Source organism: Vipera berus (genome assembly GCF_964194415.1).
Source record: "Vipera berus genome assembly, chromosome: 6".
Classification (NCBI taxonomy): domain Eukaryota; kingdom Metazoa; phylum Chordata; class Lepidosauria; order Squamata; family Viperidae; genus Vipera; species Vipera berus.
This window is the reverse complement of record NC_138208.1, coordinates 59,649,207-59,675,183: the sequence shown is the minus strand read 5'-3', so window position 1 is coordinate 59,675,183 and position 25,977 is coordinate 59,649,207. Positions and strand designations below refer to the sequence as shown.

The window sequence follows — 25,977 nt, the reverse complement described above, 5'->3', positions numbered from 1 at the left end:
AAAGGCAAGGCTCTGCTGGTGTGCTCTCTCTCTTTCATTTCCTGCTGTAATTGTGGTTTGTTGGATCCTGCTGTATTAGCATGTGTATGTATATTGTTCCTGGTGTATGATATTGTAGATAGTATATAAACCACCATTTACGATAGACCAGTTTTACTGTGTTTACTCCTGAATTATCTCGCATAATAAGACTGTGCACGCTCTGCCCTTTTCTTTTCCTGTACCAAAGAGAGTCAAGTTGGGACAATCTCAACTTTCATTCTGTTCTGCTATCTTGTCTTCCTGGCCTTGAATGAAATTTTGCTAAAAATCTTTGTATTTCTTCTCCAAGGTCAACTATGCGATTCTCTATAGAAATATGTTAATTTAGGGCTCACAGAAATTGTTGGGTTAGTGTGGGTTGTGGAGGTTTGTTGTTGGATTATATCATTAGGTTTACTTGGAGTTGGAGGGTGGCATGATGGCAGCAGCTGTTCTCAGAACTGGTAAGAGCACAAAACCTTGAGAATAGCCTTCTGGAAGACCAGGAAAGAGGAGTTGCCCAGTGGCCTGCAAATGAATGGGGTCTGGTCAGGGCCATATATATGGTTGTAGGTCATGGCTGCTAACGTGGGAACAGGGACAACAGCAGGTAAGAATTTATACTAGTGATACTGATCATCTTTTTGATGGTGTTGTTCTATCTCTGAAGCATCACTGATCACCTGTTGTAGATTCTTTAGTAACATGGTGGCAGCAGCAGTTCAGAATTCCTTGCTCAGGTAACAGCAGCAGTGGTGGTGGAAAAGTACTTGCTCTGGACTAAATTTTAGCAATGAACTGAGAGTGCTTGGTGATTAAATTAGGCCTGGTTTTGGTTTTCTGGAGTCCATGAAATTTACTCTTAATCCTTTAATAATCAGGCTTTGGTTAACCCACCCAAAACTATACGCTTCTTTAATCTACAGCAGGGATGGACAATTATTTTTAATTAATTAATTAGGAGTCCTGGTAGCATAGTGATTAGAATGCAATATTGCAAGCTATCACAATTTGAAGTTTGATCCTGATGGGCTTGAGGTTGACTCACCCTTCCATCCTTCCGAGGTCGCTAAAATGAAGACCCAGACTGTTGTGGGCAATATGCTGACATTGTAAACTGCTCAGACAGTGTGTAAACTATTATGACACAGTATATAAATCTTAAGTGCTATTGCTATTATTTTTCCCAAGGGCCACCTCAAAAACTGGGACTGTTGTGGAGGGCCACTCCACCTCTGCCACAGCCCCCTACGCCACTGCTGCAGGCTGGATAGGGATAGCCAAAAAAATGCTCGGATCTCGTAGGTAAAAAGAATGGGTTTCTTATTCAGCCAATGAGTTCAAGAAATACGACTCAGGCAAGAACAATGGAACATAGCAGCATTTCTGAAATACAATTTTCTTCTTTGTAAAGCATAATCTTAGCAAGCATTTATTTTAACGATTAAGGATTTTAAAATTTTAATATAGCTGGAACAAAGAGAAAGTATTTTAAATTAAAAGGCAAATTACCTACAATGCACAAATCAAGAATGTCATATTTACCTTTTCAAGTTTCTGATGAACATCTCCTTTGGTTGTAATTTTTACTTCAAATTCTGCTTCAAAATCTCCCAGATATCGCCGGCGTTTAGAATGGATACTATCCATATCCTCTGATTTAGAACGCTTTCTTCTTGATGCCTCACCTAAAATTTATTTTGATTTTATATATAGACTTCTAAGTTGCCCTTTTCAAGATCATGATTCTCTTAACAAAAGTGAAAAAACTCAAGTAATTCAGCTTCACCAAAATATGAGAATTAAAAAAGGATGTGATATTCTTAAAAACCCAATGAGAAACAATGTCTATTTTTCTTTGTTCATAATAAATAAAAAAAATTCAATAATTCTCAACACTGTGTGCAATATAAGAGATTGTTAAAATTTTTGCTTATAAAAATTAAGACAGAAACATTGAAAATAGTCACAATTATTCCACCACATTGAGCAAGCTGATGGCAAGATATGATCTCTTTGGTTCACTAGGAACAATGTGAATATGAATCAGTCATGATATTACTAGGCTTCTTAAAATAATAATATTCAGTAGGAAAACCTGGTAGCATCTTGCAAATGGAATGTTAGTGGCAGAACATCTACTTTGCATCTAGGCAAAATGCACTAGTGAGAGAATACAGGAAAAAATTATGAATAACTCATTCCTACCAGTGCATGCCGACCTTCCTCATTTATCAGCCATAAGACTCAAATCCAGGAAGCCTCCACTGGCACTGGCACTGGCACTTGCATAACATAAATGGGTTGCTGAATGCCCAGTTTTACAAAGACATATAAATGACCCCACAAAAAGGTGCCAAGCTTTGAACTATCACGTCAGCAATTTGCATCTCACATGGCGTCTGCCAGGACTCTCTAAATACATGGGACATAGTATCCTCCCCTCAGTGTGACTGCGGCGTCCCACGTCAAACTATAGGTCACATTGTGTCCGGCTGTAGGCTGAGGACATATTGGTCAAGTATCTGATTTTTTAAAAAAAAAATATAAACGATGCTGCACTTCAATGATTTGATGGTCTAGAGACAATGGTAATTGAAAATAGATCTTTTTAACATCCATATTTGTGTTTTAGTAATCTAGATGAAATGTTAATATATACTGCTATATGCTAATTAATAACTGTTGCCACCTTGCATCATATATTTGCACGTACAGGACTCTGTTGTATGACCAAGATTTAGCATAGTCTAGGGATTCAGTAGTGATAAGGCAGCTCAATAAATTTGAGAACTAAAATGAACTTGAAAATACATTTGCTCTCCTAGTAATTTTACTGACACAATGAAAGGCAGCTCAATCCTATGAAAAACTTTTAACACGCTGTTTTTTTCTGTATTTTAAGCATATTGTATGCAATTTCATATAGTAGATAATTCAAGTGACAGAATAAAATAAAAAATAAGACTACCCCAAAATAATGCAGTGATTTTAACATAGAATCTTAAAGCTTATGGAACACATAGAATCATAAAGCATGATTTGAAGATAACAGAGGGAAAGGAAATGAGGAAGAAACAAAAAGAATTTATTTAGTCATTGTTAATAGAGTACACACACACAAACCATTCTGAAATATAGCCAACATACAAAAATAGTGCAACATAATTCCTACAAGCAGTATGAATTTCTTAGTTGTGCTATACATACATTTTTCTGGAGGTTTCTCCTCCTCCTTGTCGGGCTCCTTTTCTTCTATGGGATTCAGTTCTTTTTCTTCTTCTCTGCCTTCTATGAGAAAAACCAATCATTTTTTTTTATCTTTATAGGCAAAGTCACTGTATTGCAGATTATTATTTATTTATAAGCATATATGCAATAAATTGAATCTCAGAAAATCTGAAGATAAAATAGCGTAACATTTAAAACTACCGTATCTTCTAATGCTGGATACCCGTACAATTATTTGAAGACAAGCTAACAGTACAATCTCTTCATAGTGTCAAATTGATCCTTTTCCAATTTTGTGCCATTAGAACTTGTACAAACTAAATTTCTAAGGAGTCTCATGCTCCTAAATGAACTACACTGGGGGTTCTTCTATCAAAAAACAAGCAGTACTGGAGCAACAAGCACAAGCTATCCACTGATGAGAACTGCCCATTTATTTCCAGTCAATGAGCCTCGCAAACCTAACTTGGAACCTGCATTGGCTGACAAATCTGCTATAAGCTCTGATCCTCGGACTCTACTTGACTCTGCTCCTACATGCCACTTTTATTTGGAATTCTTGTAAATCAAACTTGCTGAACTTCCCTCTATAATGCAACTCCATGTGTTTACCAGCCCTGTTTAGTAAAGAGAACAAAACCACCTCTTCATGTATTTGTGTGTGCTTGGCCTGGGACAGTACATCCACACTGAATTCTTGCAATAACCACAGTCTTCAAAATGCTTACAGATCAATTGCTTTATAATCTGCCCTAGTATATTCCTGGGTACAGATGACAGTGTGAGAACACAGCTCAATAATCTAAATACCTGAATTTTTTTCACATATCGATCTTATTCTTAAAAGTCATATTTACCTTCAATGAGCATGAAGAAGTTAGGCTACCTGACTAGCTAGACAATACTCAAGTTGGGTGACTGAAAATGGTGGCTGAGATTGGTAGCACAAAGACTGCTAGGTTTAGTGTTAGTGGACAGTGAAAGAAAACTGCATTGGCTTCCGGTTGCCCTCCGGGTGAGATTCAAGGTGCTGGTGATGACCTATAAAGCCCTAAATGGCTTGGGTCCGGGATATCTGAGGGAACACCTGCTGCCGGCATCAAGTTCCCTTCGTCCAGTGCGTTCCCACAGGGAGGGTCTTCTCAGGGTGCCACCGGTAAGAGATTGCCGGCGGGTAACACCCAGGGATAGGGCCTTCTCAGTGGGGGCGCCTGCCCTTTGGAACCAGCTGCCAATGGAGCTGAGGACTGCCCCCGACCTCCATTCCGCCGGGGCCTGAAGACTTGGCTCTTTGAGCTCTCAGGCCCAGGCTGAGGATTAATCTTATTTTAACTGGGGTTTTATTTATGCAGGGACAAATGTAATTTTTTTAAAATTTGTTTTTAACTTTTGTATTTTGGTTTTTTAATCACCCTGTAAACCGCCCTGAGTCCTTCGGGAAAGGGCGGTATATAAATGTAATAAAATAAATAAATAAATAAATAAATAAATAAATAAATAAATAAATAAATAAAACTGCTACAGATGTTGTGTTGGTTGACAGAGGCAAAGGTCTTGAAGATTCTGATCTGTCCCTGAGTGAGTGAAGAGTCCCAGAGTCAAAGGAAAATGATTGAAGATAAGAGAGTCTACGTGGGATAGTTCCAGGGGATGGTTCGACTGTCAGGTCACCTGGTGGGGCTCAGAAGGAACACTTGCAGGCAGCTTAACTGGCATACAAACAAGAAATCCAGACTGCCTTGGCCAGTAGGAGAAACTGGATGTATCAAACAGTGGACTTTGGCTGACAATCAGGCCATGGTGAAGATCTAGAGAGATATCACCCAATAAACTGGATTGAAGGTGAATGGAATTGACAAAAGAGTATAGTTCTGCAAACTACAGCTTTGCTAACAATAGCTGATTGTCCCATGAGGGAAATGTCAAAACTAAATAACTTTATAATTACTAAATCAAAAGACTAGAACTTTGGTATATGCTAGATACAGTAAAGAAGGGTTGAACTAAAAAAGCAGAAGGCTCAAAGGACTACATTGCAAAAGCTAAGACAAATAGCACAAGAACATGCACAAGTAGCATAGAACAGTCAGAAATGCCTGTATGATTTTAAATCCTAGAGAGAAAAGTATAGGTAGTTCTCAACTTACAACAGTTCATTTAGTGACTATTTGAAGTTACAACAGCACAGGAAAAAGTGACTTATGACCGTTTTTCACTTACAACCATTGCAGCATCTCCATGGTCACATGATCAAAATTCAGACGCTTGACAACTGACTCATATTTATAATGGTTGTAGTGTCCCAGGACAATGTGATCACATTTTGTAACCTTCTGACAAGCAAAGTCAATGAGGAAGCCAAATTCACTTAACAACCATGTTACTAACTTAATAATTGCAGTGATTCACTTAACTGTGGCAAGAAAGGTCACAAAATGGGGCAAAACTCACTTAACAAATGTCTCAGCAATATAGTTTGGGCTCAATTGTGGTCATAAGTTGAGGACTACCTGGTAGTCCTCGACTTACAACATTCCTTTAGTGACTGTTCGAAGTTACAACAGAACTGAAAAGTGACAGTTCTGACAATTTTCACACTTACGACCATTGCAGCATGTCATGTGATCAAAATTTGGATACTTGGCAACAGGCTCATTCATGACTGTTAGTGTCCCAGGATCATGTGATCACCTTTTGCGACTATACTTCAGTCAGCATTTATACTTTTAGTTACATAAGTGAGGAAATACATACTAATTACAAAGGAAAGACATATTGTTTGTGAAACTTACTAAAATATCCTTATCACTACTAAAATATCATTATCATTTCCTCCTCCTAGTGAACTTTGGTCTTTGGAAAACACCTGGAAAATATATTAGTTTTTTAAAATAAACTTTGCTGAAATTTCTTATAATGAGGGGAAAAACTAATTTGATCCCCTGCTGATTTTGTACCTTTGCCCACAAAGAAATGATCAGTCTATAATTTTAATGGTGAGAGACAGAATAACAACAAAAAATCCAGAAAAAAGCATTTCAAAAAAGATAAATTGATTTACATTTTAATGAGTGAAATAAGTATTTGATCCCCTATTAATCAGCAAGATTTCTGGCTCCCAGGTGTCTTTTATACAGGTAAAGAGCTGAGATTAGGAGCACTCTCTTAAAGGAAGTGCTCCTAATCTCAGCTTGTTATCTGTTGAAAAGGCAACTGTCCACAGAAGCAATCAATCAATCAGATTCCAAACTCTCCACCATGGCCAAGACCAAAGAGGTGTCCAAGGATGTCAGAGACAAGATTGTAGACCTACACAAGGCTGGAATAAGCTTCAAGCGTATCGGGGCCATGTACCATCAAATCTTGGGTGAGAACTTCCTTCCCTCGGCCAGGGCATTGAAAATGGGTCATGGATGGTATTCCAGCAAGACAATGACCCAAAACACACAGCCAAAGCAACAAAGGAGTGGCTCAAAAAGAAGCACATTAAGGTCCTGGAATGGCCTAGCCAGTCTCCAGAACTTAATCCCATAGAAAATCAGTGGAGGAAGCTGAAGGTTCGACCTGCCAAACATCTGCCTTGAAACCTTAATGACTTGGGGAGGATCTGGAAAGAGGAATGGGACAAAATCCCTCCTGAGATGTGTGCAAACCTGGTGACCAACTACAAGAAACATCTGACCTCTGTGAATGCCAACAAGGATTTTGCCACCAAGTATTAAGTCATGTTTTGCGAAGGGGTCAAATACTTATTTCACTCATTTTTGGAAATGATTTTTTCTGGATTTTTGTTGTTGTTATTCTGTTTCTCACTGTTAAACCTACCATTAAAATTATAGACTGGTCATTTCTTTGTCAGTGGGCAATTGTACAAAATTAGCAGGGGATCAAATAATTTTTTCCCTCACTATAAGAAATTTCAGCAAAGTTTGTTTTAAAAAACTAATATATTTTCCAGGTGTTTTCAAGAGGCCAGAACAATTTCCTTTTACAGCAGGGGTGTCAAACTCAATTTCATTGAGGGCCGCATCAGCATTGCGGTTGCCCTCAGGGGGCCAGGTGGGTATGGCCAGGGTGGGCGTGGCCTACTGGGTGGGCGTGGCTAGTGCCTATGGCCTACTGGGTGGGCATGGTCAGCTCTACATCGTTCGCATCAAGAGTGCCTATGGGGGCCCGGGCAGGAGTGGGACAGATCTGAGGGTCAATGGCAGAAGGAGGGTCTTTGGGCCAGGGCCAAGGCAGTGGGGGCCGTTCCCTCACTGTTTCCAGGATGGCTTTGCGGGCCACATGAAAACACTTCACGGGCCGGATCTGGCCCCCGGGCCTTGTGTTTGACATGTCTGTTTTACAGGCTTGTTGCTATCTGACACATCCTCAGACATCTGTCTTCAAAGTCACACAATTTAACATAGAAACTGTCAAGGTTTCTGACTGATGATCCCAACAAAGTAAGCACAGCTGAGACATTCCAATCTCTAGTGCAAAATTTTACTGAGTACAGCATATCGACACTGATGAATAGAAAACCAGCCCTGGCGAAAATGGCGCCAGAACAGTAAATTAAAAGGTAGAACTTCCCTTCTCCTCTGATAGTGCAGGTCACACTCCCCAATTAAGTGTCAGAAATTTCTTATGAGAAAATTCTTCAGTTCCCAGCCAAACGGTTCTTTGATGACCTTGGCTTCCAGGATGGACCGTATGCAAGTGTGCTGAGCATTCCAAATATTCCCCCCTTCCCCCTGCATCTGTAGGCAAAGTAAGAAATAATAATGGCTGAAGCAGAATAACCTCTTTGATGCTTGACAGAAACTTTTTATAGAAATTACTTTGGTCAGCATGACCAACACATCCAACAGGTGTACACCAACTGAAAAGAGGGTAGGTGGAGTCTGATGTCAAAGTCATTGTCCTAAAGGTAACCCAAAGTATCCATGAATACATCAGTAAAATGACACCCAAAGATGAGCTGCTATGAAAATGCCTCAGGCAGCAGCACACCTGGAAGATCAAGCAGAGGAAGTGCCGCTGGCAAGACATGGGATGCACCATCAACAGACAGCTGAGGTGGTTGACACTGGGAAATCCTACCAGTGGCTGAAAAAGACTGGACATAAAGCTAGCACTGAGGCACTGATCATAGCAACACAAAAAAGGCACTAAGCACCAGATCTATAGAAGCAGGGATCTACCACACTCCACTCAGAGAATAGGTTGAATAAGATTGCCTGCGTTGAACCTTATTCCAAACAACTAGCACAGGCATTAAAAGATGCCAATATCGTAATATCAAATATAAGAACCAGCTCACTGCAAGAAACAAAACAACTAATGTACAGCACAACAGCAGTTATAACTAAATAGCTGGGATGCAAAACCAAAGAAGACAGACTCATCTTCTGATGTTTGAATACAGATCCCAGAGTTCCATTACTCATGAAGCCATGAATATGGCTATAAACTGAAACCATTCCAACAGATCTGCTTACCTGGCTAGTTTGCTGATGGTTTGCCTTAGTTTTTTGTCTAGAAAAAACTGAAGCTGCAGCAATCATGAAGAAATATTTGTAGTCCAGATTTCATGTGCTCATTTCAATACACTGTCCATTCTTCATTCAACAATATTTTTATCTCCTCTCCTTTAAAGACCATTAATTTGGAGATTAAATGACTGTTACCATTTCATTAATACTACAAGTACTGCTAACCATTACTTGATCTCTCTGAGTGGAAAGTACATTAGTGTTCACTAATGTAAGGGATGTTTTAGCTTTGGCCAGCTCCATCTGCTCAATTATTTCAATACATCCAGAAGGCACACACTGTAGGAAGCATCCTTGTAATTCTTGCAGAGACACTAGCCATTGGGTTGCTAGGATACAATTCCAAGTAGAGTGATTTGTTGACTTATGAAGCATGTCTGGGAATGTGTCAGCATTAAGCTCTTAAAGGAAGGTGAGGCTTGCATTATGTTCTCATTCAAAATACTAGTCCATTTCCCATCAAAACTCAATTAGGAAGTGGACTCAGACTGTGTACCTCATGCCTTTCTTTTCAGAATCCCAAAAGAATATTGAAATGTCTTCATTACTGTAGATATTTAAGGCGAAGAATCTCTTTCTATTTGTAGCACTTTCAAGATAGTTGTCACCTACTTTCCCAAATACTTTTTCTTGTATCCCTTGAATCTATTTTTGCTCTGGACTATGTGAAGAAGGTAGAGAATGGAAAAGAGTGATTTTTCTTTGCCCTCTCTTTCTGACTTCTGGAGCAGCCTATTTAAAATTGCATGTGACTTTGTTCTGGAAACCTTCTTATTTGCTGTAGCTGGAGCTTCCATGACTGGGCAGACTTTCAGTTTTCCTGCTGGCATTCTGGCAACAGAAGAAAATGTGGTCCATGCTGTTAGTGGCCTAGTGTGATGACTCCCTTGGACAATTCCCAGATACCTCTGTAGATGTCAGCTTAGGGGAGGATGAGCCAATTCCTGGCAAGTCAGGAACTGAATTGTTTGATGGCTCCGAACAGCCATCCGGAATGAATTTGGCTGAGGTTCCAGCTAGGGAAAGCTTGCAACTGCAGACAGCCAGGGAAGAGGAGCAATTGCCTTCTGCATCTGATCAGTAAACACATAAGGCAGAAAAAAAAGGTAGGAGCAGAGAAGGCCAGCCACACTACTTGAGAGGGAAAAGCCCCATCCATCTTGATGGGCTGCATCACGCAACCGCTTTTCACACAGCCCAGTCAGTTGTTGGATGACATGGGGTTTTGCCTCCAAATGAAGACCCATGTTTGATGACCCGGTCAAGGCATAAACAGCGAACTGGCAGCTGAGGGAGTTGAAGCAGTGGCATCATCCAGTAACTGAATATCTCTCTGACTTCCGGTTTATCAGTCAGGATTTGAGATGGCATGAGGAGGTCCTCATGGACCAATTCCAAGAGGGCCTGTCCTCTGAGATTCTGGACAAGGTGGCCCAGCCATGCTGTCCTAGAACCCTGCAAACCCTAACATACCTATGTTTGTGCATAGATGGTCAGCTCCAACAGCAAGGGCAAGGTGACAAGAGGCGGCCGCTCCAATATCCAGGATGTCTCTCAAGGAGCCTCAAACCCCAAAGAACCCATGCAAGTGGGGGCCCCGACATGCCTCAAGCTGGCAGAAAAGGATCAGAGGCACAGAGGTTTCTGCCTGTACTGCGGAGGCCCCGGTCATCTAGCTGCTAAAGAAAACTGTGACATTAGGAAACTCTCCCGCCCAACGTTTGCCTGGTCCGGTGATTTCTGGTGGGGCAGGAGTTAACCCCACCACCCGAGATTTGGTGGTGGCCATGATGTTGACTTTTCTTAGAGTTGCATAAGTTCTCATGCAAGCCATGGTGCACTAGGGGCTGACCACAAACTTCACAGACAGACCTTTTGCCACTAAGTGCACTAGGTAGACCCACCTGGAAACTGAAGGCTGGCTGCTTCAGTCAGGGCCAGTAGCAATGGCTACTGAGCCTCTTCAGATGTATATAGAAACCATATGGAGCAGCTGGAGTTCTACATGGCAACCACTCTGCATTTTCCAAACATATTGATTGGAATGGCTCCAGGCACACAACCCCACAGATCATGTAGTCGGATGGGGTCATTCAGCTGGACAATCCTAAATGTCATTCTCATTGGCTTCACATGTGTGCCACAGAGAAATCTCCCACTTTGTTTTTAGATATCCCCTTGAAAATTGCAGATTTTGCTAAGGTGTTTGGGGAGAAAGAGGCCAAGCAGCTCCCACTAAATCGGCCCTATGATTGTCCCATTGACCTGGTTCAAATGCAAACCTTCCAGTGGATCGGATTTACTCGTCTGTGTCTAAACCTGAGATCCTCAAGGACTTTGAGAAGAACTTAAAGCACGGCTTCATCCATCCATCGATGTCCCTTTCAGAGGCCCCATCCTATCAAGAAAAAGTCGGGGGAACTGAGGCTTTGCTTTGACTACCGTAAGCTTAGTGCCTTTACCATGAGGAACCAGAACCGCTTCTGATCATTCTGGAACTCATGGAGCAGTTAAGGCAGGCACAGCTCTTCAAGAAGTTGGACTTGCAAGAGACTTACAACTTGGTGAGAATCTGCAAAGGGGACGAGTAGAAGATGGCTGTCAGCACCCGGTACGGACATTTTGAATACATGGTGATGCCGTTCAGACTCACCAATGCCCCCGTGTTCATGAACCTCACGCACGTGTTCCGGGATCTCATGGACACCTTTGTGGTAATCTACTTGGATGACATCATGGTACACTCAGTCGGCCAAAGAACACTGGTCCCATGTATGAAAAGTACTCCCAATGCTTGCGAGAGAACTATCTCTTCGCGAAACACAAAAAGCGTCAGTTTGTACAAACCACCATTGACTTTTGGGGCAACCAGATTTTGCCTGAGGGCATTGCCATGGACCCATAGAAGATCAAGGCCCTGCAGTCTTAGCACCCCATGCGCTGAGTGAAGGATGTTCAGAGACTTCTGAGGTTTGTGAATTATTATCTGACGTTCATACCCCAGTTTGCTGTGATGACCATTCCCTTGACTTGGTTGCTGCAGAAAGGGGTGCAGTTCATGTGAGGGTCAGTCGAGCAGCAATCCTGTTTCTGAAGACTTTTTCTACGGACACCATTCTTCACCACGCTGACCTGTCATGACCATTTGTGGTGGAGACAGATGTGTTGTATGTCATGGTCGGGGCAGTGTTCCTACAAGCCTCTTGAACTCAAAGCATCTCTTCCCTTGTGGTTATTACTCGTGCAAACTGAATCCTGCCGAGTGGAACTACACAATCTGGGATAAGGAGTTGCTGGCAGTCAAGGTGGTTTTCAAAGCGAGGTGGCACCACCTAGAAGGGGCTCGGCACCAGATCTGTGCATGGACTATCGGAACCTGGAGGACCTTAACACAGCCAGGAAGCTCAACCAGTGGCAGATCTGATGGTCTCTTTTCTTCACCATCTTCAACTTCCAAGTAACCTATAGTCTGGGAGGCTGAAGTCAGAGAGATGATGCCTTGTTGCACAAACTGGAGTACACCTGGGCTGGGGACAAGGTGCCACTCCAGTCAGTGATCCCGGTAGAAAGGTTCGCAGCACCCTAAGAGTCCGTCAATCTGAAAGAACAAGTCAGGCTGGCACAGCATATTCATTTTCTCCAGGCCAGAGATGTGTAGTTAGACTCGGTAAAAGGCCTGTCGGACCCTTGGTCATGCTTGGAGGACCTGTTGAGGTTTTGGGGAAGGATCTACGTATTACAGAGACCCTAACTATGTCTGATCTTATGCCAGTATCACAATAACCATGCAGCAGGGCATTTGGGCCTGTTCAAGACTTTGCACCTGGTGGGGGTGGATGTTCTGGTGGCTAAGATGGCCCATTTCGTACTGTGCGTGGGATTGCCCATGGCGTGAGAGACAGCATGGCTGTGTCACGACATTCCTGAGCATATTATGTCGGACCAGAGTACCCAGTTTATAGCTACATTTTGGTGGGTGCTCTTCTACAGGTAAAGATATCTCTCTCGTCCTCACATCATCTGGAGATGGACGGAGACACGAAACGAATGAATGTCATGCTGGAGGGGTATTTGCATTGGTATGTGAATTTCCAGGACAACTAGATAGATCTGCTGGCGCTGGAGTTTGAATACAACGCTGAGTATGTCTGACTCGCATGTCTCCTTTTTTGGTGACCTACGGTTTCATCACATTTATTCCCTGTGATTGCTGCAGATTCACCAGTGCCCATGGCCACGGATTTCCTGCAAGAACTCATAACATGCAAAGAGCGTTGGGGGAAAAATTGAATGGGGCCATAGAGGAGTGTAAAAAGTTTGCAGATCAGCACCATCAAAATTGGTGAACGTCTAGCTCTCCACACAGTTCTGCAAGCTCAACCATCACTTCCTAGGACCACTCCCAGTGGAAGTGGTTGTAAACCCAGTGTGATGACCCAGGGCACGGCACATAGGCAATGCAGTCATCTGGCAATTCAAACCGCCCTTTAATTGCTCCAAATTTTCTCCAAATGCTCCCACGTTTCTGGCAAGCTCCAGAACAAAACAAGACACACACACTTCAGCAGCCTCTGGCTACAAGTAGTTTCACATATAGTTAGAAGAGTAATTTACTCATGGCCAAGGAATGAAACGTACATCCAAAATTTGGCTGAGGTTCCAGGTGGGGAAACTTACAGACGGCCAGGGAAGAGGAGAAACTGCCTTCTGCACCTGATCTGAGAAAGTGTAGGACAGAGAAAAAGCAGGAGCAGAGAAGGTCAGCCAGACTACTTGGGAGGAGAAAGCCACACCCAAATTGATAGGTTGGACCATAAGCTATTTTTCACAGCAACAGATGGAGGCATTGTTGGGAACATGTTTGTTTGCTAGCTGTGTGTTTGGTCCTGCTTCACTCTGGATTGACACAGTGTTTGGAATTGAATCGTGCCTTGGAAACTCTGGACTTCTCTTGCCTCATGAGCTCTCTTATGCATGAATTTATGTTTGCCTGGTGGAGTTATTTTGTTTGAGAAACTTTCAAGTGCTTTGTGGACTATTTAGCCACTGCTCTGTGGACTAACCTTAGTCTACTCATGACTGGACTTAATTGTGACAGTTCTAGGTTTTGGTGAAGGGAATTGCTGGGGAATATTAATAAACTCACTAAACCAGTTACATATCTGTGTTGGTGAGCGGGGCAGCATACCTGGAGAGGTTTTACTGTTCTGTATTTTACTTTCTATGATGAAAATGGTATTTCTTTAGGTAGATCCAACTATAAGATCTTCATTGTCATCCTCAGTGCAATTGTCTACTGTTTGCAGGATCTGAGTTGGTCAATGGAACCAGAGGTTTAGCTTTACCAATTTTCAGACTTATGCTGGAGTCCATCCTAAGGGAACTTCTCTCTCTCCAGAACGTGTGCACTATACATAGTATTTATGTGGTGCCTGGTTCGGTGTGGCTTTTAGTTGTTAATTGGGGTGCTGATGGCTGGCTATTAGTCATTGGTTGTTGTTTCCTTGTGCTGCTATACCCTTGGCTTCTAAGTAATGAATAAGCTGGTGATAAATCCGCACTCCTGTTGACTGACAAGGGGCCTATTTCTCAGGCTTCAATCATTTCCCTATTTTTGTCTCTGCTCAGCCAACAATCTTAGTAGCTATGAAATTGAATGAATGTCCTTGTTCATTGCAATTTGAGGCTACCAATGAGTTCAGATCTCCTTGTCTTTGGCAGTTATGTTTACAGTTTCAAAAAGAAACTTGATCATGCAGAAGCTGACTTGGATGTAATAAAAATAAGTATGCTACAATAAGAAGTAAATGACAAAATAAAATGCTGTTTTCAATTCTCATTTCTGTAAAGTTGAAAATTCTCACTTCATTGATGTGGTTTAGTGACTTCCAGCCAAGATCCACACTGCAAAACAAATATACAGAAATTGCTAATGTTGCACACGCTGTCAGTTGGAAGACCCTGAATTAGGGTCAAGGGAGCAATTGGGATTGCTCAGGGCTGCCCGTAGAATTCCCCAGAGATCGATGATTCTAGATAAAGGTAAAGTTTCCCCTGTTCAGTCATATCCGACTCTAGGGAACAGTGCTTATTTCCCTTTCTTATCTGAGGGAGTTATCATTGTCCGAAGACACTTCTGTGGTCATGTGGCCAGGATGCCTCTATACTGAGATGCACGGAACACAGTTACCTTCCCACCAAAGTGGTATTTATTTATCTATTTGCATTCACATGCTTTCATACTGCTATATGGCAGGAGCTGGGGCAAGTAACAGGAGCTCATCCCGTCACATGCCACTTGGTTCTCAAACCTAGGCTGACAATTTTCCAACAAGCCTAGCATCTTAATCATTGGGCCATTGCCTCCTCTCATCACACACGCCTTATGATTTTGGGGAACCTCAATTTGCAATCCCTGGGACAGGCTTCCAAAGTGGCTCAGGAGTTCATGGCCTCCATGATGGCCATGGGCATCTCCTATGTCATTCTTGGCCTGACGTAGACCAATGATCTTATCCAGGACTTGGTTTTATTGTCAGAGCAGTGGCAATGGGATTTAACAAAAGAGCTTTCTTTAACCCCTCTCATGATCAGATCACACCATGTGACCAAGGTTCTCTTGTATTATCCCCTTCTACAGGAAGGCTGAACCCATTTGATTGGTCCATACCTGGCAACTGATGGACCCAACCGGTATTTCAAAGAGAGCTGAGGGAAATACCTGCTGCTACACAATCTTGCTGTGGTTCAATTTGTTCATAGTTGTGATATCAGGGGTGGTACAAGTCCTATGGAGATGCCAAGGGAACACATATACTCAGTTATATGGGAACTGTCTGATCTGAGGAAATGGGCAGGGTTCTGTAGAATGCAAACACCACCACCTGCATTATTAGATTCATGACCTTTCTGGCTGGTTAAGGCAGCCCAGTGGATGTCACATGGATGGGTCCAAGTGATGGTGAATCCATCCTTGTTTCCAGCCCCTTTTAAAGAGCCACCGGTGTGCTCCCTAGATCAAGAAGCCATTGCTGGATTCCACCGTGCCAGACAATTTTCGTGCAATCTCCAACATAGGAAAAGCGGTTGAGAGGATCCTGGAGAAAGAGCATTATTCGGACCATTTTCAATCAGATTTCAGGCCCTGATATGGAACTGAAACTGCATTGGTTGCACTCATGGATATCTAGCAGTAGTGGAATGGAGGTTGTATATCCATCCTTGCTCTTCTTGACTAACTATGGTAGAGTTCCCCAATCTTTCTGGCTTTGCAGATCAGGGGGGGAATGGTTCTGTGCGTGCAGCCAAGCATGCACATGCACAGCAAACAAGTGCGCACAAATGCAAAATGGATAAGCACATGCGCAGCTCCATCCATCGTGCATACAAATAAAACATACATGCCCATGCTTACCTCCTGCTCGTGCGAGTATGTATGCACATGCATGATCGCCCACGTTTCCTGGTCCACTTCTAAAAAGCTGAAGCTATGCTAGTGGGCCGCAGCCTGAAGGTTGGGGACCCCTGGACTTTGGTATCCTTTAGGGATGACTTTTTTAGGGTGCTGCTGCTTCACCTCCTTCCTCTGAGGCCAATTCCAATTGGTATTAATAAGGAGTGAGCGGTCAAGTTTATAGCCCCTCCTTTGTGGGGTACAGCAGGGCTCGGTGCTCTCTCCACTCCTTTTTAACACTACATGAAACTGCGGGGTGAAATCATCCATCACCATAGGATGAGGTATCACTAATATATCGGTGATATCAGGTTATATATCTCTGTCCCAGGTGAAGTGAGAGATGCAGTGGTTGTCTTTTCACAATGCCTGAAGGCTATGGGGGTCTGAAAGGGGAGCAACAGACTTCAATTGAACCCTGTTAAGATGGAGTGGCTGTGGGTGGGTGCCCCTGTATCCAGGAGTTTTCATCTTTTGTCTTGGATGCAGGCGCACTACTTACAGACCTGGTATGTAACTTGGGGGATCTCTTAAGACTCACAGGTCCTGCTCAAAGAGAGGCAGCTGTGCCCAGAAGGATCTTTGTCCAACTCTACAATGTGCACCAGTTACGCCCTTTCCTGGACAGGGATGCTCTCTGCTCAGTTATTCCAGCCTTGGTTAACTTCTGGTTGGACTATTGTAAGATGCTCTATATGGAGATATCCCAGAATTGGACCTGAAAGCAAACTGGCATCAAGGGCAGTTCATAAAATAAGGGAATTATTTATGCCCTTCTTTAGGCCCCCAATATAGCCTGTGCGGCAGCATTCTATACACTATCAAATTCAGTATCTTTATTATCAATTCTAAGATTTGCTTAGAGTTGTTTGCTGTATCTCTTGCCATTAGTTTGGTCTTTATGTTTCATCTTAGCCCTATTTTTTTTCCATTCTGTTCTTTTCAATTTCATTACTAGAGTTTGCAAATTTGCATTTCCAGCTATCAAAGTACTGTCATTAGCAAAGCATATATTTCTTCCAATTTTAAGACCCTGCTCATTGTTTTCTAATCCAACTTCGTTCAATATGTACTCCACATGTAGGTTGAATAAATATACAGCTGTGTGAGCAGTGTGGTGGCCTAGTGGTGAAGATGCTCGCCTCCCACTTGGAAGACTGAGAGGTCAATCCTAGATAGCAGGAGATGTTTCTCCCATAGGGAGCAAAGAAAAGAGTTAGGTTTGATATTTATTTATTCTATTATTCCATAATTTAAATTTAAATAGAATTTTATTTAAATTTTAAATAATTCGATGCACATCTCAAATACAGGGAACTATATAGATGTTGTAAAATAGAAATATCAATTTGAGCATTAGAAGAGACTTAGAAGAGAAATATCAATTTGAGCATTGAGAGACTTAGAAAACCAATTTTTGTGTAATTCTAATTACACAAAAAATGGTTTTCTAAGTCTCTCAGACATATTTGAAATACTGATCAATTAATTATTTTCTGTTGCCTTGAAGAATTTTGGAAATTATTCTGTAGTGGTTTGAATACTTATTTAATCAGGTAACTCCAGAGGCGGTGTATTATTTTTGATAAAATTTTCTTCAGAATTCAGTCCTCTCAACAGAATTTAATGCTTACAAATAACACCAGCCTAATAAGGTTTTTTGATGAACACTTCAACCCTGATATTTTATCTTGAATTAAGTTACTTTCCAATCTTCACAAACAAAAAGTTTTTTTTAATAAAATCAAACATAATTAGTATTTTTATTACAAGCAGAACAGCATTGCTTAGAATCAATCCTGGTCACATTTCAGTATCAAAGCAGATTTATAATAAGCAAAGTAGTAGAATAAAAAATGAGCCAATAAATATCAACTGATTATATTCAAATATACTACTAATGCAGTTTGATCTTATACTACAGCAACAAAATTTAATATGGTCTGAATATACTATAAATATAAAAATAAAAATCAAGAACCACAAGTATCATGTTTTTCCAAAAATAAGACCCAGTGTCATATATTTTTGGCACCAAAAGACACATTAGGACTTATTTTGGGGGAAACACAGTATCAAGGTGATCAGCCCAGCTGGGTGCCCCTCCCCTAGTGTGCACACAAGAGGCAGTGAGTGCACTGGGGCCAACTGTGTCCGGCAGCAGCCGCAGAACACCAGGCCCTTGGCACAGCACAGATAAGTCTGAGTGTGAAGGGGAGGGGGAAGGCATGTGATCCAGATGTGCTGCGTGGCCACCTGGTTAACAGGAGGCTTGCTTGGCAGCACCAGCAACAGGCGGAGGCGAAGACACCGGGGGGGGGGGAGGCAGGTGATCCCGTGCTTTGTGGCTACCTGCCCAGCATAGCCGTGGGCAAACGAAGAGACAATGGGATGGAGTGGGCAGCACGTCAGGATTACCTGCCTCCCCCAGTGCCTCCCCCTGCTGCCGGTGCTACCACACAAGCCTCCTGCGAGTCAGGTGGCTATGTAGTGCATCCAGATCACCTGCCTCCCCCCGTGACTCTGCCTGCTGCTGGTCCTGCTACGCAAGCCTGATGGCCGCACAGAATGTTCAGATCGCTTGCCTTCCCCCGCCTCTACCTCTGTGCTCACTTACCTGTGCTGAGCAGGCTATGGCTGCTGGACACCGTCAATTCCACGCATACTCACCGCCTCCTGTGCTGGCCACACCCACACCCCTGGGATTATTTTTGCAGTAGAGTTTATATTAGGTGGACCCCAAAAAATCAGGCTAGGGCTTATTTTCTGGGTGGGCCTTATTTTCTGGGAAACACAGTAGTTATCAACAGCATAAGTCAAATGCCTCTAGAATATTTTTTGTTGCATTTGCTCTAGATGTGGTTCATTCGATTTGATATTCTACTGTTGCTGAAAGCTGGATGACACATGAATTAAAACAATATTTATTATGGTTGGTCACATCATCAGCAAGATGTTTAGACTCAATTTGGCATTTTTATCACCTATTGAGTCCTTCCTAAGAACCTGGGATAGGTAGATGTTGTCTGATGGTTGTTATTATTGAAAAGTAGGTTTTGAAGGCTTGAGTTGTTTACTATTTGTATGGTTATTGTACACTATTATTCTTATGTTTTAATTTTTAAACAGCAATGATACTGATATTGTAATTTTAAAACATTGGATACAATTAATGTTTATTCTACATTTAATATAACTAATTTATTTTGCAGATAAGGCAATTATTTTACTGCTTTTAAATTCTAATACTGAGTTTCGAATGACCATTTAAAATGGAGATTTAAAAAAAAGATACCACTCACCTGGAGAATTTTCATGGTTTGGCATTAATACTACAGCTTCTTTTTTACAACAAACTTCTTCTTCATCAGAAAGAACTAAAAAAGCTTCTTTGGGCAAACTTTCATTGCTTTCACGTTTACATGGAGAATTTAAAGAATTTGCTACCTTTTCTTCTGAACATAAGCTAGGAGTCTCTACAGGAAGCAAGATGGGTTGAGAAAAACAATTTAATGCATTTGCTGGGGCCAGCTTTTCTAAAATTGGAATAATTTCATCTGTTTCCATTTTAGCTGCATTTCCCAGCATACTCTCAGTTGGTGGTTTTTCTACAGTTTTTTGAGCCACAGTTTCTACCACATCTACAGATTTGATTTCATTCTTTGAACTTTTATTTGTATTCAAACTACTAGATATTGCTTCCTCATCAACTTTCTCTTTTACAACAGCTTCCTGTGCATTAGTTTTTTCCTCCATAGACAGTTCAGCAGTAATAGCCAACTCATTTGTTTCTGCTGGTTCTACCATTTGGTCATTATTTTCTTCTTCAGTCTGACTTGATGAGGCTTTCTGATCCAAAATTTCTGCTACACAAAGATCTTTATCATTCAGGTCCTCTCTTATAGTGATCTGTTCCTGAATGTCATTATTTTTATTGCATTCAAGTACTTGACTTTCAGATCCAGGGCTCAAAGGTGGGCTACTATTTTCATGATGTTGTTCAGAAACAATGTTTTCAGGAGAAAGTTTTTCACATTTTGCTGTTAAGTCACCATGCTGGTTTTCCTTGTTATCCAGACTTTTGACATCAGCAATTTCATCAGATTCTGTTTTTCTATCTTCAGGATCAAGATATACGTCTTCTAGGCCATTCACCTCTCTTTCCTCAATACAGTCAGAATTTAATAAAGGAGAACTGATATCTGAATCCCCATTTTCATGTTTTCCATTTAACAGTTTCAGATCAGCAGTCTTCAAAAAATCTTCTTTTACTTTATATACACTTTCAAGCTGTTGCCTGTCACTTGCTCGCATGGTTTTACGGGCCTTAAAAACTTTTTTTTGAGGTTCTTCACTGTTTTCCATCTTGATTCTTAAAAAGTAGTTTTAGGATAAAAAAGAAAAACAAGGAAAATTCATCAATAAAAATCTAACTTTAAGTACAACAGGTTTGTCATTTTTTCTGCAAAATAATTGGGGAGATGATTTAACAATGACTCATTGGACTTTTTGTGGCACAGAATCCCTTATTTATTTATTTCAGGAAGTTATTTAAACTTGATCATGAAGGTAAAGTATTGGTGGCAACATACTGAAATCACATTATATAAATTGTTAATTTTCTAGTTCAATCGAGATAGCAAGTCTGCAAAAACTAGTAGAGATTACAGGTCGTCCTTGCTTAAACAACTACAATTAGGATCAGCAACTCTGTCAATAAGCAATGCAGTTAAGTGAGACATCACTACTGTGATGGATTTACAACTTCACTTCTGCTGCAATTGTTAAGCAAATTACCCATGGTGGTTAAGTGATTTGTGGTTTTACTGCTGGATTCTCCATTGATTCTGCTTGTTGGAAGCCTGCTATGAAACATACAAATGGCAACCACATGATTGCATGGTAATAAATGTGATCATATAATAAATATATATATGAAGAAAATCACTCAAAAAGCTTTCACTAATATCCTAAGACATTTCAACTGATAATACAACACAATATTTTAATCCCTACCGTGCAAACATCACAAAATATCCACAAGGGTGCATACTGTAGCCACGTAATAGCGAAGATATCAAGAAAAAACAAAGCAGTATGCAATTAGATCACAACTAACTGCTTTAAATAATTTGGTGTTATCTGTGCAAACCAATCAGTCATTCTCTATTTTTTTAGAATAAAATTGCGGTAAAAAGCATTTTCCATTCTTCAAATAAAACTCACGTGCATGTAGATCTGGTAATAGTTAAATTAAAATCATACACGAGGAATGGTAAAATAGCGTCTCATTATTTCTGCTTAAGTTTTTTCTCCAGAAAGTGAATTGTGTATCTGTATTTTACATTAAGCGCACATAAAAACATAAGATGGATACTTTAGTAAGCCTTGATCTCTTCTCATACAAATGACTCCACAGAATGTAGGAATTGCAGAAAAGCTTGCATGACTTAATTCAGTGGATTCATAAAGACCTGCAAATCTTAAAGAGATATGTCTTACCAAGAAGAAACAATTTCTGAAATTTAACAGCCTTATTTTTGCTTTTTGCTTTTTAAACTTCTACAGTTTAGGCGATAGGACTATGCAAGAAAATGTTGCTTAGTTGTGCAAAAACCTATATACACTATTTGCCTATGCATAATACAATTCATTTCATAAATATTAAATATTTGTGTCGTTTACCAGAAGAAATTATTTAAATCAGTCACTTTTACTTGGTGAAAACCCTTTGTCAATAGTGATGTAGTTTTCAGTGCTCATTTGTGTAATAGTAAGAGTAGTTTCTAAAGTGATATTTGAAAGTGTCCTTGCTTTCATAATTAGGAACTTTTCCTTCTCTAATAATTTTTTTTGAAAAGCAAGTTCATTGCTACATGGCAATGAAGATAGGTATTAGAATAGCTGCCATGGATTAACCCATACTCATGAAGTCATATTAGTTAAAAAGATTAGCCAATCACTTTCCAGCTAAAATGTATTTTACCCGGCAACAGAGGAGACCGAGATCATGAAAAGACAACAGTATGAGACTCAAAACAGCTCCATACGGGTTACAAGCATTCCAGAAGGGCATTTCTATTACAGTCCCAAAAGCAAAGTATTTCTCCAACAAATATAACCCAATTTAGAAAAAAATATATAAGCAAATAATGTTGACTGTTAAGCAGCTTTGTGTTAAGTGCTGCCTGCAAGGTAATTAGGAAATCCTTGGCTTTAGTACCATGTACTAGATGCAGGACTTTAGACTCGTTCTAAAACATGGCTCAGATATTGCTCAACAGTCCATTAAAACGCAAATGCACATTTGTATAAACTTTACTTTGTTGTATCAAGAACACACATAGAGAAATGTACACTGAAGTTTTGAAATAACAGGCAATTTTCATAAATTTTCATAATCTTACTTTGTGTTAAGATTATTACATTTCTTCTTTCTTTAAAATATTTACTGGTGCACTTACAAATATTTGCTATCTTATACGCTCCATTTATGCCCTCAGGAAATTAACAAAAATTCGACTTAAAAAAATTAATTATCTTCCACACAAGCTGAATTATATCTGTAATAAAAGGCGGTGCTTACATTTATTTAGTTCCTCATTTTATTAAGAAAAACCAGACTTCAAGAACTATAGTTTGTATGTTTGCCACTTAGATTGAGCATAAGTCAGGAGGAATAGTAGTAGATAAGAACAGCAACAGTATTCCTTCTATTTTTTGAGCTCTTGCAGTTTCAGAAGCATACTCAAGAGGGAGTTAGCTGTACTCAAACATTTCTGTGACTTTATCACACAGGGGGAAAAATGGCCCTTTCCTTATGAAAGTTTTATCTTATCCTATTGGCTCAAGAAAGCTAATCCTGATCCACCAGTTAAGAACCTCATTTCTGCCCAGCAATAAGAAAATCAAATAAAACTGAACATTTAGACATAGACTGAAAAAAAAAATTAAACCACTGAATATTTAGAAAATGTACAATCCTTGACAATATTTTGAAAATATCCTTCTTCAATATATAATTTTAAGGGTAAATCTTACATTGTAGCAGTAAGATTGGAAATTGCTAAAATTTCCATACAACAGGTTGTGAAATTGAGAGCTTAACCTAATTCTGAATCCCCCAATTTAAATATCAATAGTAGTCATTTCTTTTTAGAACACTGTACACTCTCCCTCAACCAACACAAAAATAAACTACTTGCATTCTGTGTTAGTTTCCGAGCAACTACCATGAAACCATAAAATCTTTTAGATAATTACTAAAGCGCTAATACACAATGACAAGCTACTATAAAGCTTATGTAAACTGGACTATATTAATCAGTTGTGGTTTATTGTTATTGTTACTATTGGCTTATTCTCATAAACACTTTTTCAACTTATACTTTTATTTTGCTAACCATCTTTGCGTTATTTTCTATAATTTGGATTTCCTATATTTGGATTTTAAATAAATTGCTGTCTCAGCAGGACAATTGGTTGGTTGCATAAGCATTTGTTTTATAAAGATGATAAATAGCATTCAATGTAGTGTAATGGGAACCTGTGTTAGTATAGTAATCGAAGTGTGAGTTCTTAAATTTGTAATACAATTTCCTAAAATGATAAATGACTACATGCAACCTCTCTCATGAATAAAGCCAAAAGTAGTAGATTTCTTATGAGTGGTTTAGACATCTCTCAAAACTTGTTCCAAATTTTGCTGCCTGTGGAAGTCTTGCCCAAGCAAAACAGGAAGTTTTGACAATGCTCTCGGTGCCTCCATTAAGAAACCTATTTTAAAACAACAAATAAATATTTGATACTAAAATTATATAGCATTTAACACTATATTTTAAACAGGGTGACAATGAGCCTACCAAAAGCAAAATGCAAAACTATGCATATTTACATTTCAGCTGCTTTCTTATATGTAACTTTATAATTAGATTTCATTATCTTACCTTTTTATGTTATCAAGTGTCACCTTCTGGAAACAAAAGGGAAATTACACAGAAATACATCAAAATTCAAAGTTTCAGTATTAAAAAAGTAGCATTTATAAACTACCAGAAAGCAATGGTACATTCTTTTACAAGATACATCATTAAACTTAACTTATTTCTACTGATTTTCCAGAAATATGTATTGTTATTTTTTGAGACGGTTTCATTGGGAGAAATGAAATACATCTGCTTGTACATGCACAACACAAACAATACTGGCTTATACCAAGCCTTATACAAAATAATAAATGTGGATCAAGTAGATGCAGTTCAATTTTAGGAGACTTCACAAATCAAAATTTGGTTACAGTACAAATTTACCTCCCCTCCCCGCTGCCCCAATTAACCTACAGATTTACCTTTGCCATTTACCTGCCATTTAAAAATGACTATCTTTTCTGAATACATAAAAACATGTCATAACAAGAAGCCCCTGAAGCCATACTGCCATATTATCAACATGCCTAATAAGAGAAACTATACATAAACAAGATACAACAAGCATGATGTCAGACAAATTACTGAATATTAGTGCAATTTCATTGGTTGGCAACTAAAGACTGTTTTGTACAAACCCAGCAGTACCAAAGGCTGAGAATCAGCAGGAAGCAGGAAAAGATCTGCCTGGCAACAGGGCTAAAAATAGCACACCTCCTAAGCAATAGCACTACTGTATGTGAAATCAGCAGAGCTTCATGAAACCTTCCTGCCTCTCTCCACATGCACAATGGAGTGCTCTTCACAACAAAGTCAAACTATTACGCTCTCTCACAACAGAGCCAGATTAGCAGATATCAGTTAAGCATGTAACAAACTTTTGTGCATTTTAAATATGCATAGAATACAAAAAATATGAAAGGTTTTGTCCCTTATTTCTTTTTAGCTTTAGACAGGAAATATAGCTCTATCTTTAGAAATGCAGTAAAATTCAACTGTATTTTTTTTTGAAAAATGATTATACTGTTAGGTTTTTCATCCACAATTAAACTATATTTACATATAATACTAAAAATATACCTAGTTATAATTTAATAGGGAGGCATTTGTCACGTTTGACTGATAACCTAAAACATTATCTGTAAAATTGCCCACTTTTTCATTAAATAAAACCCCAATGCTTTTGAGAAACATCTCCTTAGCGGAAAGAGACCCTTGCCTTCCATGATGTATAAATTATCTGTACTTCAAAGCAGTTTCCTTCCATGTTTAAAAGTATTTATATTTGTTTTAAATTATTGTTACCTAAGCACATACAAAATGAAATCAAGCAAAATGAGCTTCAGTTAAAAACAAAATATAAACAGATATTTAATAATCAAAGCAGATGGAATGTAAAGGACCTTTTATCTGAACAGCAAGTTCAGTAACATTAATACATGAAGAAAGGGGGAAACATGGTGGTTAAACAGTCTCTCCCTTTAAAAGCAATTAATACTCAGTGATAGCACTGATATTTCACATGTCTAAAATCTCAATCCCAAATTTTTTAATAGTACTGGAAATTACTTTATTTCTACTTGATATCTTGGAAGAGGTGACTGCTGGTATGCATGTTCAGCATTAAGATAAAACATTGATAATTTAGCTCAATATAAGAATATCAAGCACTGCACTGATTTCCCAAAGAAGCATTTGCATGATACAATAAAGCATTCAATGTTAATTAACATGAAATTATGCACTGCGTCTTAATACCTATTTTGAACACTTTTATCCTTAGAAGTGTAGAGCAGATTTGGAGTGG

At 39.7% G+C, this 25,977-nt stretch overlaps 1 protein-coding gene across 4 annotated transcripts in view; it reads right to left on the bottom strand.

Moving 5' to 3' along the window:
* ATF7IP (activating transcription factor 7 interacting protein) overlaps nucleotides 1-25,977 on the bottom strand; it is a 119,440-nt gene that overhangs the window by 69,603 nt on the left and 23,860 nt on the right. For 3 of the 4 annotated variants that reach the window (XM_081330459.1, XM_081330461.1, XM_081330460.1), the window contains exons 2-4: nucleotides 19,548-20,617; nucleotides 3,232-3,312; nucleotides 1,567-1,709 (exon numbers count right to left, since the gene is read on the bottom strand). In XM_081330459.1, the coding sequence (XP_081186585.1) occupies nucleotides 1,567-1,709; nucleotides 3,232-3,312; nucleotides 19,548-20,610 (1,287 nt within the window). In that variant the 5' untranslated portion in view covers nucleotides 20,611-20,617. The remainder of the gene's footprint in view (nucleotides 1-1,566; nucleotides 1,710-3,231; nucleotides 3,313-19,547; nucleotides 20,618-25,977) is intronic. The other variant, XM_081330462.1, reaches the window with a different exon arrangement.